The sequence below is a fragment of the Leptodactylus fuscus genome, chromosome 4, assembly GCF_031893055.1.
Source record: "Leptodactylus fuscus isolate aLepFus1 chromosome 4, aLepFus1.hap2, whole genome shotgun sequence".
Lineage (NCBI taxonomy): Eukaryota > Metazoa > Chordata > Amphibia > Anura > Leptodactylidae > Leptodactylus > Leptodactylus fuscus.
The window spans coordinates 140,711,374-140,727,605 of NC_134268.1; the positions used below are offsets into that span (position 1 = coordinate 140,711,374).

Consider the following 16,232-nt stretch of genomic DNA (forward strand, 5'->3'; position numbering starts at 1 on the left):
GAAATGAAAACTAAACTGTACTTCAATAGCTTATGTGTAGTACCTGTGTGTAGTCTCGCTCTTATAAGAGCAGCTCTTTGTGTTCTAGACATCGACTACATAGCAGAGACAGGAAGGAGCTGTATAAAAGTAACTTCCTATCAGTCATGTAAACTATCACAGGGATCATTATTCTGCCAGCAATGGATACTATCTAGTTATATCAAGTAAAGAAATCAGTCCCAACTCTCTCACAATGTGGACACATGTATACAGGCTACAGTGTGAATACAGTGTGCTATACTTACTTAGCAATTATTAGGGGAGGAAGGATTGAGTGGCTGTTCTATTAGTATGTATTGAAAAGCAGTTACCCAGCTACCAAGGAGACTGATTTTTTACAAGTGTACTTGTTTTAGAACATATCGTATAGTAATGGTTTTAATATCTGGAAACAAATTTGATGAATGTCTTAATATGCTTCAATAAGAAGTATAATTCTGGTACTTGTAATTGTCTCTTGCAATTGTCTTAATGTATAAATACTTGCACAAGACTTTGGAAATATTGGATGCAGATATTGACACGATAAGTCTGTTTAGCACGCGTAACATTGAAATCAATGGAAGGCTTTTTAACCCATTGATTTCAATGTGTTACGCGCGCTAAACGGGATTCTGTTTTGCAGCGATGATTCTTACACGAGTTATCGTGTAAGAATCAGTGCTGCGTTACATCGTGTGCATGCACCCTAACACTATTTCTGTCTACTCTATGACTTTTTGTGTTATTTAGTAGTTTTTCCCTCTGCATGCTCTCTCTTTAGATGGATGTTTTCCCTTAGCTGGTGGGTGGAGACTATTTGCCATACAGTGCACACAGGAAGTAGAGTAGATTCTTCTTATTAACTGTCTCTCTTAGAAATATGCTTCTGTCTCCCTTATCTCTTGCTCCCTCCTCCCACTTTCTGTAGACTTCTATAGACATGTGTAAGGCTAGGCTCACATTTGCACTGTGTTCTCCATCATTCAGGTCCTCTGAGAGATGTGAATGATGGAGAGCCAGACCGCTGTTTCAGTGGTTACACACAGACACCAGCAGACCTCATTGACGATAATGGGTCCGCTGTTACCAAACTGAAAGCAGATTTTCCGCAGTTTCTTTGTGAACTTAGCCTAATATGATGCACATGACCTACAATTGATCTAAGGATGGCTATAGGCGAGATTTCCGAATGAAAGAGATGAGAGAGATGAAATATTTTTTTGTCCACTTTCAGCAGAAATGTCTCTAACATCTTATCTGGAGCTGCACCTCCTGCCAACATCTGCAGTGAGCAATGTAGTTTCACATCTCATAGTAGTGACACTTTAAAGGTTGTTACTCAGGTTACTTTAGGATGTGCCATATTCACTTTTCCTTTTTAAATTTGCAAACTCAATTCTGCCTATTTAAGTGATATAAAACAGAGAAGGGTCTCAGCCATGAAACATGACCACAACTTCAAGCAGATCTAAAACTCCCAAACCAATGTGATGTTCATTTTCAACATATCGATAAACAGAACTGTAAAAACAAAGGTTATGAAGGTTATCCTTGCAGAGATAAGAGGTTTGAATTCACTTTTCTTAAGATATGCTTATATAATAAGTAAATCATGAGTAGAGTCAAAAAGAATTTTTCCAAGACAAAAGGTTAAAATAAATTTCTTAGTTCAGGTTTCACAAGTTTTAATCTCGATATGGTCACATGTGCCAACAATATGAAGCTAAATTTCCCAATGGTTACAGGGGTCCGCAACAACATCCTCTCTGAAAAACCAAGAGACTGTCTTTTGTTCTGTTGCCCCCTCCCTCCCTTTACAACCTCCCCTTTCACTCGGAGCTGGACTTGGGTTAGAACAGTACTCCCCCTACCTTTCCCCCCTCTACCTTAATTCTCTTGACTTTAGATATGCATATTTTATTAAAAAGAAAAAAGCAATAAAAATTATAAGGCAAAAAATACTTACCAACACTTTTCTGCCCGATTTTTTAAAGAATGAAAATATTGTATGAAAGATGTTCTCCTTTTCCTGAGGGATCACGCATGGTGCTGGATTTTTGTGGAACGTGCACTGTGCTTTATCTTGTGTGATCTAAAGAGAGAAATGCATTTTTTTCTTTAGTTTGGTTATTATAGTGCACTGCAGGGCGTTAGTATGCTTTATAGTTGTAAATATCTAAGGTTATTATTATATCACATCTCCAAACCTGAGGAGGCCAATACTAATATCACTTCCATTTTGTTATAGTAACCTCCATACTGTCTAGTTGTTTTTTTCAATCAATAAATACTGTCATATGAATTTCTCCTACACTGCAGTTACAAGCATAGATCAAACACATACATAATAGTGGAGAAAAATAGGGATAATTCAAATTGCAGGAATCATTGATTTCCATTGAAAGAATACAGCCATATTATGGCCTACAATAGCACATACTGAGTACTTTATAAACATATACAATTTTTAATAAAAGAATAGAGAAAAAGACAGCCTTGTGTACCTCTATTAGGGCCAGTTCACACGGAGTTTACGGGCGCGCATTCTCGCACATATACACATGTCAGAAAGTGAGCGCTCAAAACAGATCCCATTCATTTCAATGGGTTGTTACGGGCGTATAACGCGCGTAATTTTGCGCACGCAATTTTGCGTCAAAATTATGCGCGCATAATTACGCGCATTATATGCGTGTAACGACCCATTGAAATGAATGGGATCTGTTTTGAGCGCTCACATTCTGACACGTGTATGCCGTGTTTCCCCAAAAATAAGACAGTGTCTTATATTAACCCTTTCGCTGCCAGGCACGTAGCTATACGTGCTCCCAAGGTGGCAGTTCAGTAGCCGAGGACGTAGTTACTACGTCCTCCCTACTAATGCCGATATATCTGGACTGCATCAACATATCTTGATGCTTTAAAATGCATTTTAAAGAAGAGACTCTCATCTTTAAAATGATACCAGGGACTTGATGATTTTATTTACAGTCTTGGAGCCATTCACTGTTGAAAACACTATTTGGCATTGAGATCCAACTGCAGATCTCAATTCCCGACAGCGTTTCAACAGTGAATTTCTCCAAAACTGTAAATCCAATCATCGAGTTCTTGATACCATTTTAAAGATTAGATTCTCCTCTTTAAAATGCAATTGAAAGCATCAAGATATGTTGATGCAGTCCAAAGATAAAGAGCTCCAAAGTGTCCCCCCTCTCCTGTCTAAGCAAGCAATTTGCGATCTCTAACAAGAAATGAAGAGGGACATGAGCAGCCCAGCAGAGAGAGAGAGACAGAGAAACGATCTGACTCTCTGCATATCTTGTATGTGACAGCAGGAGGGGGGTGGCAGGGACTCTATTGTCTCTATTAACCCTTCTCCTGCCAATGAGAGCGTATACTATACATTTGTCTCTGATTGACACACACAGTTATAATGTAATTCCCCCCTGAGCTTTACTAGTGGGGTATTCTTATGTAAAACCCTCTGAACATAACCAGGAAGTTTGTTGGCGCTGTGACCCAGACGTTTACCATTGTCCAGGTCGCAGCGCCAAAAAAAAAAAGTTGCACCAAACACATACACAACATATACATAAAGTCGCAAATAAAGTTTACATTTCACCCAATCCCTGTCCTGTCTATACCTGAGCTTTCTACAGTAAAATACGTCTCTAGTGATGTCCGTTACACACTAAAATAATAGTAATAACGATTATCACTAGAGATGAACGTATAGTTTGCTAAAATTTTTATAGGGGGATGGAAAATAACATTTTTATGTAAAGTCCTATTTAATTTGCATGCACAAAATGGGATGGCGCATTTCTGTGATCTTGGTGATTCTTTAACACCCGCCCCTGTAAATATATACATGTGTGGTATGTATGAACTCCTCACATATTGCAGTTTTTATGGACAGTACATTATGTTTGCATTAAAGGATTTCTTGAGCCGCACTTTAGTGGCAAATTTGAATTTCTGCGCAATTTTTGCTAGCAATCTCTGTTTGCCGCAAAGTTGAATGAAGGTGCTTGTATATATAAACTATTAAATTGTGTTTTACATACGGTATGCTGTGTACTCTGAAAAAAGTTAGATTTTGGTATCACAGTCACAGTTTGGTAGGTGCAGTATAGCTTTTTAACATATTAGTGAACAACAGCAAAATCCTGCTTGTCTTCTGTATTCGTGTTTTTGGTAGTCCGAGCTCTTGTTGTAGTTGATGTTTGCGGTACATATAGTATGTATACACATTGTATACACCATAAGCTATTATTTTAAAAGTATTTTGTATATGAATGTGAGATTGAACATGAGTTTTAGGTGCAAGTATGTGTTTTAGCGTATTTTTTCAAAAAATTATTTGTGTTGGTCGCAAAGTTGCATGAAGGTGGATGTGGCTATCGATGACCCATTAAGACATTTGTAATCTTCAGGTTGTCTACTTTCAAAAAATATATAGGGTTTAGGGGTTCACTTACTTTTCATGGTGTGTAATCCCTAAATTTTATAGGATGATACTTTTTTAACATTTCCAGCTTCAAAGCAGATTTTTGTTCCTTCCAGTTCTAGCGATTTTCTGAAGACTCGTGCATGCGGGTGAAGGCCATAGTGATATGTATGAACTCTGCACATGTTGAACTCTTATTTTTAGGAGGTTTGGTGTATTTAATTTTTTGTTTGGTTTCCGCTTTTAACAACTAATATACATTTATTTGCATTTTTTCATAAAACATTCACTTTAAATCAAAATTGCATGAAGGTGCCTGTTCGTATACAGTACCAAGTGGCATTCTGACAATGCTGCAGGTGTCTACTTTAAGAAAATATATAGGTATGGGGGGTTGGATGCTTTTTTAATGTTGCAATTTAGGTTTGATTTGTCCATCTCAAAACTGTGAAAATTGCTCTGACTACTGGAGGTGCAAAATTTCCAGAGACCCTTGGCAGCGAAAAGATTAAATTGTCACTCTAAATATAGGACCTGTCTTATTTTCGGGGGGTGCCTTATTACAACCGGCAGTCATGCCGGCACTTCCTTAGTGGAGCGTCAGCATGACTGCCAGTTGTAGGTAGTGTAGTGTAGTGTATCATACTTACCTTTCCCTTCTTCCTAGCAGCGCTGGTGTTGCTGTTCGTCCTGGAAGTGGTGAGTGGGGCTTAGCTAGGCTTCGGGGGGCGGGGCTTAGCGGAGCTTTGCAAGCTCCACTTCACTGACACAGCAGCCGTGCTCCGTGTGCACAGGAAAGCCGGCTGCTGCCTCTTCTGTATGGCAGCTGCTGTCTCTGCCTCTGGGATGAGCTGGGAGAGCTCATCCTACAATAGCAGAGGCAGAAGCCGGCTTTGCTGTGCACACGGAGCACAGAGCATGGCTGCTGTGTCAGTGAAGTGGAGCTAGCTAAGCCCCGCCCACGAAAGCTCAGCTAAACCCCGCCCCCAAAACCTCCGCTAAGCCCCGCCCCCCGAAACCCCGCACACCACTGCCGGGCATGCCTTTTTTTCGGGGGATGCCTTATATTAGGCAATTCAACAGAAACCCCCGCATGCCTTACTTTCAGGGGGTGTCATACTTTCGGGGAAACACGGTATGTGCCAGAATGCGCGCCCGTAAACTCCGTGTGAACTGGCCCTAAGGCTGGGGCCCCATGTAATGTAAATGCAGCGGTTCCACAGTGATGTAAATGCCATGGTTTCACCATGCTGGACACACCGCAGAAAAAAACGCTGCGTTATACAGTCACTGCAAATCCCATGTACACAATGTGGATAATACATGTAGTGTATACACTGTGATTTCCAAAACCATTGCGTTTATGGAAATCGCAGCATGTCAATTATACCCATGTTAATGCCAGCGGTTTTCCTATAGGTATAATTGAAGCAGAAATTCTGCAGAGGGAACCTTTGCAGCCTTTCTGTGAAAAGCGCTGCTCAACAAATCGCGACTGTCTGAATTAGGGTTATCATACACATAACACAGCTGTACGTAGAACCCTCAGAACCCCAAAGACACATACATTTGACTCAAGTGAGCATGTATGTTTACTTCAATGGAGAAAAGAGAACAGGCCGCTGCCATATACCTGTAGCAGTAGTTTACCTCCCTCAGTAACAATAAAATGGACATGTTATAATCCAACAGGCTAAATTCTTCTATCCTTTAACATCTGTCACAAGGGAATGCATGGTCAAATGGAGATCCTTTTTACACTGTATTTATGACTTGCAACTTTTTTAAAAGGCAAATGTACTCCAGTCCATGGACACCCTAAAAGAGCCTGTCAGGTTAGAAAAAAGGCGTAGAGTGCACATAGCCAAAAAAGGTGCATCTAAATGAACTAATACATGCAGAACATTTAACAAGAAGATGCTTCGAATGAATGTATATATACAGTCCTATGAAAAAGTTTGGGCACCCCTATTAATCTTAATCATTTTTTGTTCTAAATATTTTGGTGTTTGCAACAGCCATTTCAGTTTGATATAGCTAATAACTGATGGACACAGTAATATTTCAGGATTGAAATGAGGTTTATTGTACTAACAGAAAATGTGCAATATGCATTAAACCAAAATTTGACCGGTGCAAAAGTATGGGCACCCTTATCATTTTATTGATTTGAATTCCCCTAACTACTTTTTACTGACTTACTGAAGCACAAAATTGGTTTTGTAACCTCAGTGAGCTTTGAACTTCATAGCCAGATGTATCCAATCATAAGAAAAGGTATTTAAGGTGGCCAATTGCAAGTTGATCTCCTATTTGAATCTCCTCTGAAGAGTGGCATCATGGGCTACTCAAAACAACTCTCAAATGATCTGAAAACAAAGATTGTTCAACATAGTTGTTCAGGGGAAGGATACAAAAAGTTGTCTCAGAGATTTAACCTGTCAGTTTCCACTGTGAGGAACATAGTAAGGAAATGGAAGACCACAGGGACAGTTCTTGTTAAGCCCAGAAGTGGCAGGCCAAGAAAAATATCAGAAAGGCAGAGAAGAAGAATGGTGAGAACAGTCAAGGACAATCCACAGATGACCTCCAAAGAGCTGTAGCATCATCTTGCTGCAGATGGTGTCACTGTGCACCGGTCAACAATACAGCGCACTTTGCACAAGGAGAAGCTGTATGGGAGAGTGATGAGAAAGAAGCCGTTTCTGCAAGCACGCCACAAACAGAGTCGCCTGAGGTATGCAAAAGCACATTTGGACAAGCCAGCTTCATTTTGGATGAAGGTCCTGTGGACTGATGAAACAAAGATTGAGTTGTTTGGTCATACAAAAAGGCGTTATGCATGGCGTCCAAAAAAACAGCATTCCAAGAAAAACACTTGCTACCCACTGTAAAATTTGGTGGAGGTTCCATCATGCTTTGGGGCTGTGTGGCCAATGCTGGCACCGGGAATCTTGTTAAAGTTGAGGGTCGCATGGATTCCACTCAGCATCCGCAGATTCTTGAGAATAATGTTCAAGAATCAGTGACGAAGTTGAAGTTACGCTGGGGATGGATATTTCAGCAAGACAATGATCCAAAACACCGCTCCAAATCGACTCAGGCATTCATGCAGAGGAACAATTACAATGTTCTGGAATGGCCATCCCAGTCCCCAGACCTGAATATCATTGAACATCTGTGGGATGATTGGAAGCGGGCTGTCCATGCTCGGCCACCATCACACTGAACTGAACTTGAATTGTTTTGTAAAGAGGAATGGTCCAAAATACCTTCATCCAGGATCCAGGAACTGATTAAAAGCTACATGAAGCGACTAGAGGCTGTTATCTTTGTAAAAGGAGGATCTACTAAATATTAATGTCACTTTTCTGTTGAGGTGCCCATACTTTTGCACCGGTCAAATTTTGGTTTAATGCATATTGCACATTTTCTGTTAGTACAATAAACCTCATTTCAATCCTGAAATATTACTGTGTCCATCAGTTATTAGATATCTCAAACTGAAATGGCTGTTATAAACACCAAAATATTTAGAACTAAAAATGATTAAGATTAATAGGGGTGCCCAAACTTTTTCATAGGACTGTATATATATATATATATATATATATATATATATATATATATATGTATATACTGTATATACACGTATATGCAGAAAGTTTATTTCAATCTCTAAAAAAATAAATAAATGAATAAAACACAAGCAGTTGAAGAGGCATGTATAGTGCAACAAGATCATTATGTTCGACATTGTGTTGTATAAAAATCAGACGTTTTTACACTCTTTTTTAGTTGCTTGACATGTCTTAATGTAGCCCTATCCTAAGGCCGGGGCCCCGCGGGTCGGAAATACCGCGATTTGCCTGCGGCGTTTTACAGTAATTGCAAAGTGGATGAGATTCTTACAAATCCCATGACCACTTTGCAGGAAAAACTGCGGCATGGACATGCTGTGGTTTCCAAAACCGGCGCGGTTTTGAAAATCGCAGCATGTCAATTATATCTACAGAAATGCCGGCGGCTTCCCCGTAGATATAATTGTAAAAGAAAGTCTGCGGAGGAAAACTGAGAACTTTCTGTTTAAAGCGCTGCGTGAAGAACTGCGATGCATTCCTGCCACGGTTTTTCCGTAGTGCTTTATTGCTGCGTATTGTCCAGTGGGGCCCTAGCCTCAAGGTTTTGTCCTTAGGATACGTCATTATTTAAGATGGGTGTGGATCTGACACCCAGGCCCTGCATTAATCAGCTGTTTTTAGCAGAATATGGAGTCGGAAGCAGATTGTACCATACATTATGCCGCTGCTGAGGCTAAGGCCCCACGTTGTGGAAATGCAGCTTTTTTTGTTGCAGATTTCGTTACCTTTTTTTGAGCGAAAGCCAAGAATAACTACAAAAGGAATGGAAAACATATAGGAAGTTCTTATACTTCTCCCTACTGCTCAATCCATTCCTAGCTTTGGCTCAAAAAACTGCAACACAACAAAATTTGCAAGAAAAAAAGCTGTGTTTCTGCAATGTGGGGCTTTAGCCTAAACCTGCACTATAATGGCTCAGCCCTTATTCTTGTATTGGGAGCTGAGCTGTATAGTACAACTATTCACAATGAGAAAAAAGATCCAGCACCGAAAAATGACTGAATTAAAACATGGCTTTTATTCTAAATTGCTAAAAACACATAGCGTGAACACCAAAGTGCATAGAGAATATATGTGTATAAAAAATTTTTTTTGTATATGTCATACCAGTCCACGAAGACAAAAAAGAAACATCAGACGAGACCTACATAACACATGGCTGCCGCTGACGCGTTTCGAGGTAGTGTAACCTCTTAGTCATATAGATAGTACAACTATACAGTATACAAAATCTGCGTCATACACTGTGCTACAAAAAGCTGACTGGTGTGAAGCCTGGGTGACAGACTCCCATAATTTATTACTTAACCTAAGTGGTTTATTTAGAGGACAACAATCCACTAAATATCTCAATAAAACGGCTCATGTGCTGGTATAAGATGTATAAATGCAGGGTAAATATTAAAATCCAAACAATTTACAATGACTGTTATGCTGTTGGAGGTGGCAGCTGCGATGGCATAGAGTAAACCCAGCGCTCACATGACACTTCAATTACTTTATGGCAGTGAGATTTATTAGATAAATCTGATACCACAAAGCATAAACCTTTCCAAATTAACCCATTTATATTCTACATACCAGCATGAACACTTAATATGGGAATAAAAGGAAAAATAAAACAACACTAATTAAAACAACTTGCAGTTTATTGCTCAATATCTCACCACCAATTATTGTCAGCAAAGAATTGAGGTAGAATAGTTTGCATAACATAGGTTTTCCAAACGTGCTTAATTTGTCATAATAAAAGTATAAGAATTTATTTTAAAAAAACTACATAGTGAATTTCTTTTAATCCGGCACCCTGAAATCCTTAACAACACCAAAACCGCATAATCAAAGATTATCTCCTGAATAAGTCCATCCAAACACTGACACCAGTTATAAAAAATATTGCAAATTATCAGTGCCAATTTTCAGGCAGCAATAAGTGTTTGGCATGATAGTATGCATTTGGCTGACCCTGCACAGTCACATGACACTATGGAAGCAGTGCTGAATGTGTAGGACCATATTATTATTGTTTATTTATATAGCACCATTAATTCCACGGTGCTTTACATTTGGGGGTTTACATTCAATACACAAAATATACAGGTAGATATAATACTAACAATGACCGACTGGCACAGTGGGGCAGAGGGCCCTGCACGCGAGGGCTTACAATCTATGGGGGAAGGGGGGTAGAGACAGGAGGAGAGAGGGAGACTGTACAGATGTCAGTGAGGTGATAGTGTTATTGGAGGTTGTAGGCCTTCCTGAATAGGTGAGTCTTCAGGGCCTTCTTGAATCCTGTGATTGTGGGGATCAGTCTTATGTGTCTTGGTAAGGAGTTCCAGAGTATGGGGTATGCACGGGAGAAATCTTGGAGGCGGTTGTGTGAGGAGCGGATGAGAGCAGAGCGGAGTAGGAGGTCGTTGGAGGATCTGAGGTTACATGTGGGCAGGTAGCGTGAGATTAGTTCAGAGATATATGGAGTGGCCAGGTTGTGGATCGCTTTGAATGTTAACGTTAATAGCTTGAACTCAATTCACTGGGCTATAGGTAGCCAGTGGAGGGACTGGCAGAGGGGAGCAGCCGATGAAGATCGGGGGGTGAGGTGAATTAAGCAGGCAGCGCAGTTTAACGTGGACTGGAGGGGGGGGAGGGTATTAGCTGGGAGTCCATGAAGAAGGGTGTTGCAGTAGTCTAAGCGGGAGATTATGAGGGTATGGACGAGCATCTTGGTAGTTTCAGGGGTGAGGAAGGAGCGGATTTGATGGATGTTCTTGAGCTGGAGGCGGCAGGAGGTGTTGAGGGTTTGAACGTGTGACTTGAAGGATAGGTCCAGGGTAACCCCAAGACATCGTGCCTGTGGGACTGGGGAAAGTGGGGTTCCGTTAACTTTGATAGATGGGTCAGGTGGAGGGGCCATACGGGGTGGGGTGAAAATGATGAACTCCGTTTTCTCCATGTTCAGTTTGAGAAAGCGGGAGGAGAGGAAGGAGGCTACGGCCGCTAAGCAATCTGGAACTCTGGCCAGCAGGGAGGTAATGTCTGGTCCAGAGATGTATATTTGGGTGTCATCGACATAGAAATGGTATTGAAAACCATGAGATTCTATGAGTTGGCCCAGGCCCAAGGGTGTAGATGGAGAACAGGTGGGGTCCTAGGACGGAGCCTTGGGGGACACCTACGGAGAGAGGGTGTGGTGAGGAGGTGGTGTGCGAGTAGGAGACGCTGAATGTGCGGTCGGTGATGTATGAGGAGATCCAGGAAAGGGCCAGGTCTGAAATACCAAGGGATGAGAGAATTTCTAACAGGAGGGAGTGGTCAACTGTGTCAAAGGTAGAGGAGAGGTCAAGGAGGAGGAGGACAGAGTAATGGAACTTAGCTTTGGTGGTTAGAAGGTTATTGGTGACTTTTGTTAGGGCAGTTTCAGTGGAGTGCCGGGGTCTGAAGCCTGACTGAAGTCTGTCAAAGAGCAAGTTGGACGAGACATAGGAGGAGAGTTCGGAGTGGATATGTTGCTTAAGCAGTTTGGAGACGAGCAGGAGCAGTGAGATGGGACGATAGTTGGCTGGAGAGGACGGGTCGAGGGACAGTTTCTTAAGTATAGGAGTGACAGTGGCATTTTTGAAGGCAGAGGGGAAGGATCCATTGGCTAGGTATAGGTTGAAGAGATGAGTAATGACTTCAGTGAGTTTGGGGATGAGATGTAACTGGATTGGGTCAAGCGCGCAGGAGGTGAGGTGGGATTTGGAGATTAGGTAGGAGAGTTTTTCATCGGTGATAGTGGGAAAACAGGTCAGGGATGAGGAGCAGCAAGTAGTTGGGTAGAGGGGTTGTCGGGGGTGTAGGGTGAGACTGTCTCTGATGGTGTCAATTTTAGTTTTGAAGTAAGAGGCAAAGTCGTCAGCTGAGATAAGTGATGTCGAGGGGGGGGGCAGGAGGACGGAGGAGGGAGTTGAAGGTGGATAATAGCTGTTTGGGGTTGCGAGAGAGTGCAGATATGAGTGTGGTGAAGTAGACCTGCTTTGTGGAGGTGAGTGTGTTCTTAAATGTGAGAACTGCCTCTTTTTAACTGAAGAAGTCTTCCTTGGAGTGGCTTTTCTTCCAGAGGCATTCTGCAACCTGCGAGGCACGTCTCAGTTTTTTAGTCAGGTCGGTGTGCCACGGTTGTCTATTGATCGGTCGGGCTCTGGTGTTTGTGTAGGGGGCCACAGAATCAAGGGCTGAGGTGATGGTGGTATTGTAGAAGGCAGCAGCGGCATCTGTGTCCTGGAGTGAGGATATGTCAGCGAGTGGTAGGAGAGAGTCTGAGAGCGTGCAGGTGTCAAGGCGGTTGAGGTTCCTGCGAGGGCGTGTTGGTTTAGAGGTTGGGGTGTCTATTGGAGAGGAGAGGGCAGAGAATGTCAGCAAGTTGTGGTCAGAGAGCATGGATGGAGAGTTAGAGAGGCTGCGTATGGAGCAGAGGCGGGTGAATATGAGGTCTAGTGTGTGCCCCTTTATGTGAGTGGCCGAGGAGGACCATTGGGAGAGACCAAAGGAGGCGGTGAGGGACAGGAGGCTGGAAGCAGGGGGGTGGTCTGTGTTAATGGGGATGTTGAAATCACCCATGATGATGGTGAGGGTGTTGGTGGATAGGAAGTGTGTGAGCCAGGTGGTGAAGTGGTCGATGAAAGCAGTGGTAGGTCCCGGCGGTCAATATATGACGGCCAGTTGTAGGTTGGAGGGTGAGTAGATACGAAAAGAGTGCACTTCAAAGGAGGGGAGGGTGAGGGCAGGTATTGCTTGGATAGGGGCGAATGAGCAATTGTCAGACAGGAGGACGCCTACACCTCCACCAGGTTTATTGTTGGGCCGGGGAGTATGTGAGAATTGCAGACCTCCATAGGAGAGGGCGGCGGGGGAGACAGTGTCTGAGGGAGTCAGCCATGTTTCTGTGAGACCGAGAAATGTAAATTAATTGAGAATGAAAAGGTCGTGGATGTAGGCAAGTTCATTACATACGGAGCGGGCATTCCATAGTGCAGCGGAGAGGACAGGGGGAGGGATAGGAGTGAGTGAGATTGGTTTGAGATTTTGGGTGTTCCTTGCGCTAACGCCAGGTGTGGGGAAAAGGCCGACAGTGGGGAGTGGCTGGGGAGGTCCAGGATTAGGAGATATGTTTCCAGAAGTAAGGAGGACCAGGGAGAGGGACAGCAGGTGTAGGTAGGAGAGGGTGCGGGGGGGTTGTATGTGTCTGGGGCGGAAAGCCTGCAGGTTTGTGAGGAGTTGCGCAGAGAAAGTTATATGGTGGGGTAGGAGAGAGGGAGAGATGAGGATTTCTTTACTGACAAGGCTGGTTTGGGGTGGAAAAGTTGTTTTTACAAGGATTGGGAGAACAACAGTGATTAAAGGGGCTCTATCAGCAAAATCATGCTGATAGAGCCCCACATATGCGTGCATAGCCCTTTAAAAAGGCTATTCAGGCACCGTAAAAGTTATATTACACTACCACCCCGTTTTAAAATAATAACCTAAAAAAGAATGTGCTCTACTTACCGAACGTGCACGCTGGGCGGGCATTCAGGGTGTGTCTTCAGCTTCTTCCCCGCCTCTTCTTCCTCCGATGTCCTCCGGTCCCGTCTTCCTCCAGCGCTCGCGAACGGACAGTGATAGCCTGGGCGCATGCGCAGTAGCTGTAGTAGAAGCCGCGTGCTACTGCGCATGCGCCCAGGCCGTTTTTTTATACCATTGTCCGCGAGCGAGCGCCAGAGGAGGACAGGACTGGAGGACATCAGAGGAAGAAGAGGCGGGGAAGAAGCTGAAGACATACCCTGAATGCCCGCCCAGCGTGCACGATCCGTAAGTAGAGCACATTCTTTTTTAGGTTATTATTTTAAAACGGGGGGGGGGGGGGGTAGTGTAATATAACTTTTACGGTGCCTGAATAGCCTTGTTTTTATTATTATTGTTTATTTATTTATATAGCACCATTAATTCCATGGTGCTTTACATTTGGGGGTTACATACAATACACAAATTATACAGATAGATATAATACTAACAATGACCGACTGGCACAGTTGGGCAGAGGGCCCTGCCCGCGAGGGCTTACAATCTATGAGGGAAGGGGGGTAGAGACAGAAGGAGAGGGGGAGAATATACAGATGGTGGTGTGGTGATAGTGTTATTGGAGCAGTTTGCAGTAGTTGGTGATTGTTACCTTCTGTTCCCTTCTGGTCCAATTCTGGCCTAATTCTAGTCTGTACACTTAAATTCCACTATTCAATTACACACTTCAGATGCAATGACCAGGCCATGCAATGACCTAGGGGACTTACATTTCATTTGACAAGGAGATTAGTACCACCCTCTTGTCAATTAATTCATAAAATTGTAACTAAAAAGAATAAGAGAGGAATGGTACAATTTCTACAGGTTACTAAAAGCTGATAGGTTCTTGTTGGATCAGTGTTTAGCACTCAGTGTCCTTGCAGCACTGGCGTCATGGGTTTGAGTCCAGCCAAGCATAACATGCAAGAAGTCTGTATGTTCAACCTGTGATTGTGTGAGCTTCCTCCCTCACCCCAAACATATACTGATAGGGAGCCCTGCTTGGGACAGTGACTGATGACAATACTTGTAACACTGCTGAATATATTGGCGCTCAATAAGTAAAATAAATAATGAAAGTGTGACAGTAGTTATTAATAGCATAAGCATTTTTATTTTGGACTTTTTTTTCTGCACTACAGTTACAATTACATTTTATATATTTTTCACTGAATGTTTTGTAATAGACAATACAGTATTCAATTATATACCACTTGGCAACTTTCCTTAATGCCGGTCTAACACACTGATATTTGGAAATATTCTTTTAAGTTATTTTCAATATATTGGACCGCAGCAAAAAAAAAAAAAAAAAAATGCTGCAGGAAAAACCACAGTGGCAACGCTTCACGGTATTTCCCACATCATTTTCCACAGAAAATCTGCAGAGGATTAAGTCACAATCTAATAAACTCAACTGCATATGTACATAACTGTAATCCTATTGTACTTTCTGTTAACTTGAACCTACTAGTGGGTTAAATAGAGATATGTCTGCTTAACTATCTTCTTCTAAACACTTCAAGCTGTTTTAATCAATACACATACACTCAGATTCCTTTCAGGCATCTAAGACTTTGGCATCTTTCCCATAACTAATCCATTGTTAAGAGATTTTCCAAGAGACCTTATAATGCCTAAAAAAAGAGCCCGCTGATGCACATCAGAGCTATTCCTGCTTCCAGTGTGCAGGATTTTTACTATAGTTATGCTCTTACATTTGCTTCTTTTCAAAACCAGTTGTCAAACTCCACAGCAAAACACTTACAGAGAAACAGCAGGTAAATTGCATACAGACAGATGATAGTGTTGAAAAACATCTCTCACTGTGCACATGCAATTTTAATAAAGAACATTAATAACCCAAATCACGATATATTGCAGCTGATATAGTACCATCTGCTGAAAATATGGCCTGAACACAGTATGGTATAACTCACATCTGCATGACAGCACATTTATTTAACAAAGAACAATGTCCGTGTAAGGTAAAAATACCATTTTAGGTTAACGCCCCACAAGTGGGCCGCAGGCAAAAAGCACTGTGGGAAAAGCCATGGTTTTTCCCACTGTGCTTTTCACACTTACTACTTCAAATATACCTATAGGGAAACTGCCAGCATTTCCGTAGGTATAATTGACATGGTGCAATAGTTTTTGGAAATCGCAGCATTTTCATTACACATATTTTTCTGCAATGTGTGTGAATGGGATTCGCTAGAATCTCTCTTTTTTTATGAATTGTGAGCCCCATATAGGGCTCACAATGTACATTTTTTCCTATCAGTATGTCTTTGGAATATGGGAGGAAAGCCATGCAAAAAATCCTTGCAGATGTTGCCCTTGGCAGGATTTGAACCCAGGACTCCAGCACTGCAAGACTACAGTGCTAACCACTGAGCCACCATGTTGCCCCAGATTCATTATAATCTCTTCCACTTTGCAATGACAGTACAACAGCATGGTTTTTGGCTAAGGCCAAACCACAGTGTCTATGCTTGTTGGGGCCCTGGCCCAAAAACTTCCATATG

General features: G+C 42.2%; 1 protein-coding gene across 1 annotated transcript in view; it reads right to left on the reverse strand.

Annotated features, from left to right (window-relative positions):
- ITGA9 (integrin subunit alpha 9) overlaps window positions 1-16,232 on the reverse strand; it is a 306,868-nt gene that overhangs the window by 38,781 nt on the left and 251,855 nt on the right. The window contains exon 24 of the mRNA XM_075271089.1: window positions 1,991-2,116. Within this exon, the coding sequence (XP_075127190.1) occupies window positions 1,991-2,116 (126 nt within the window). The remainder of the gene's footprint in view (window positions 1-1,990; window positions 2,117-16,232) is intronic.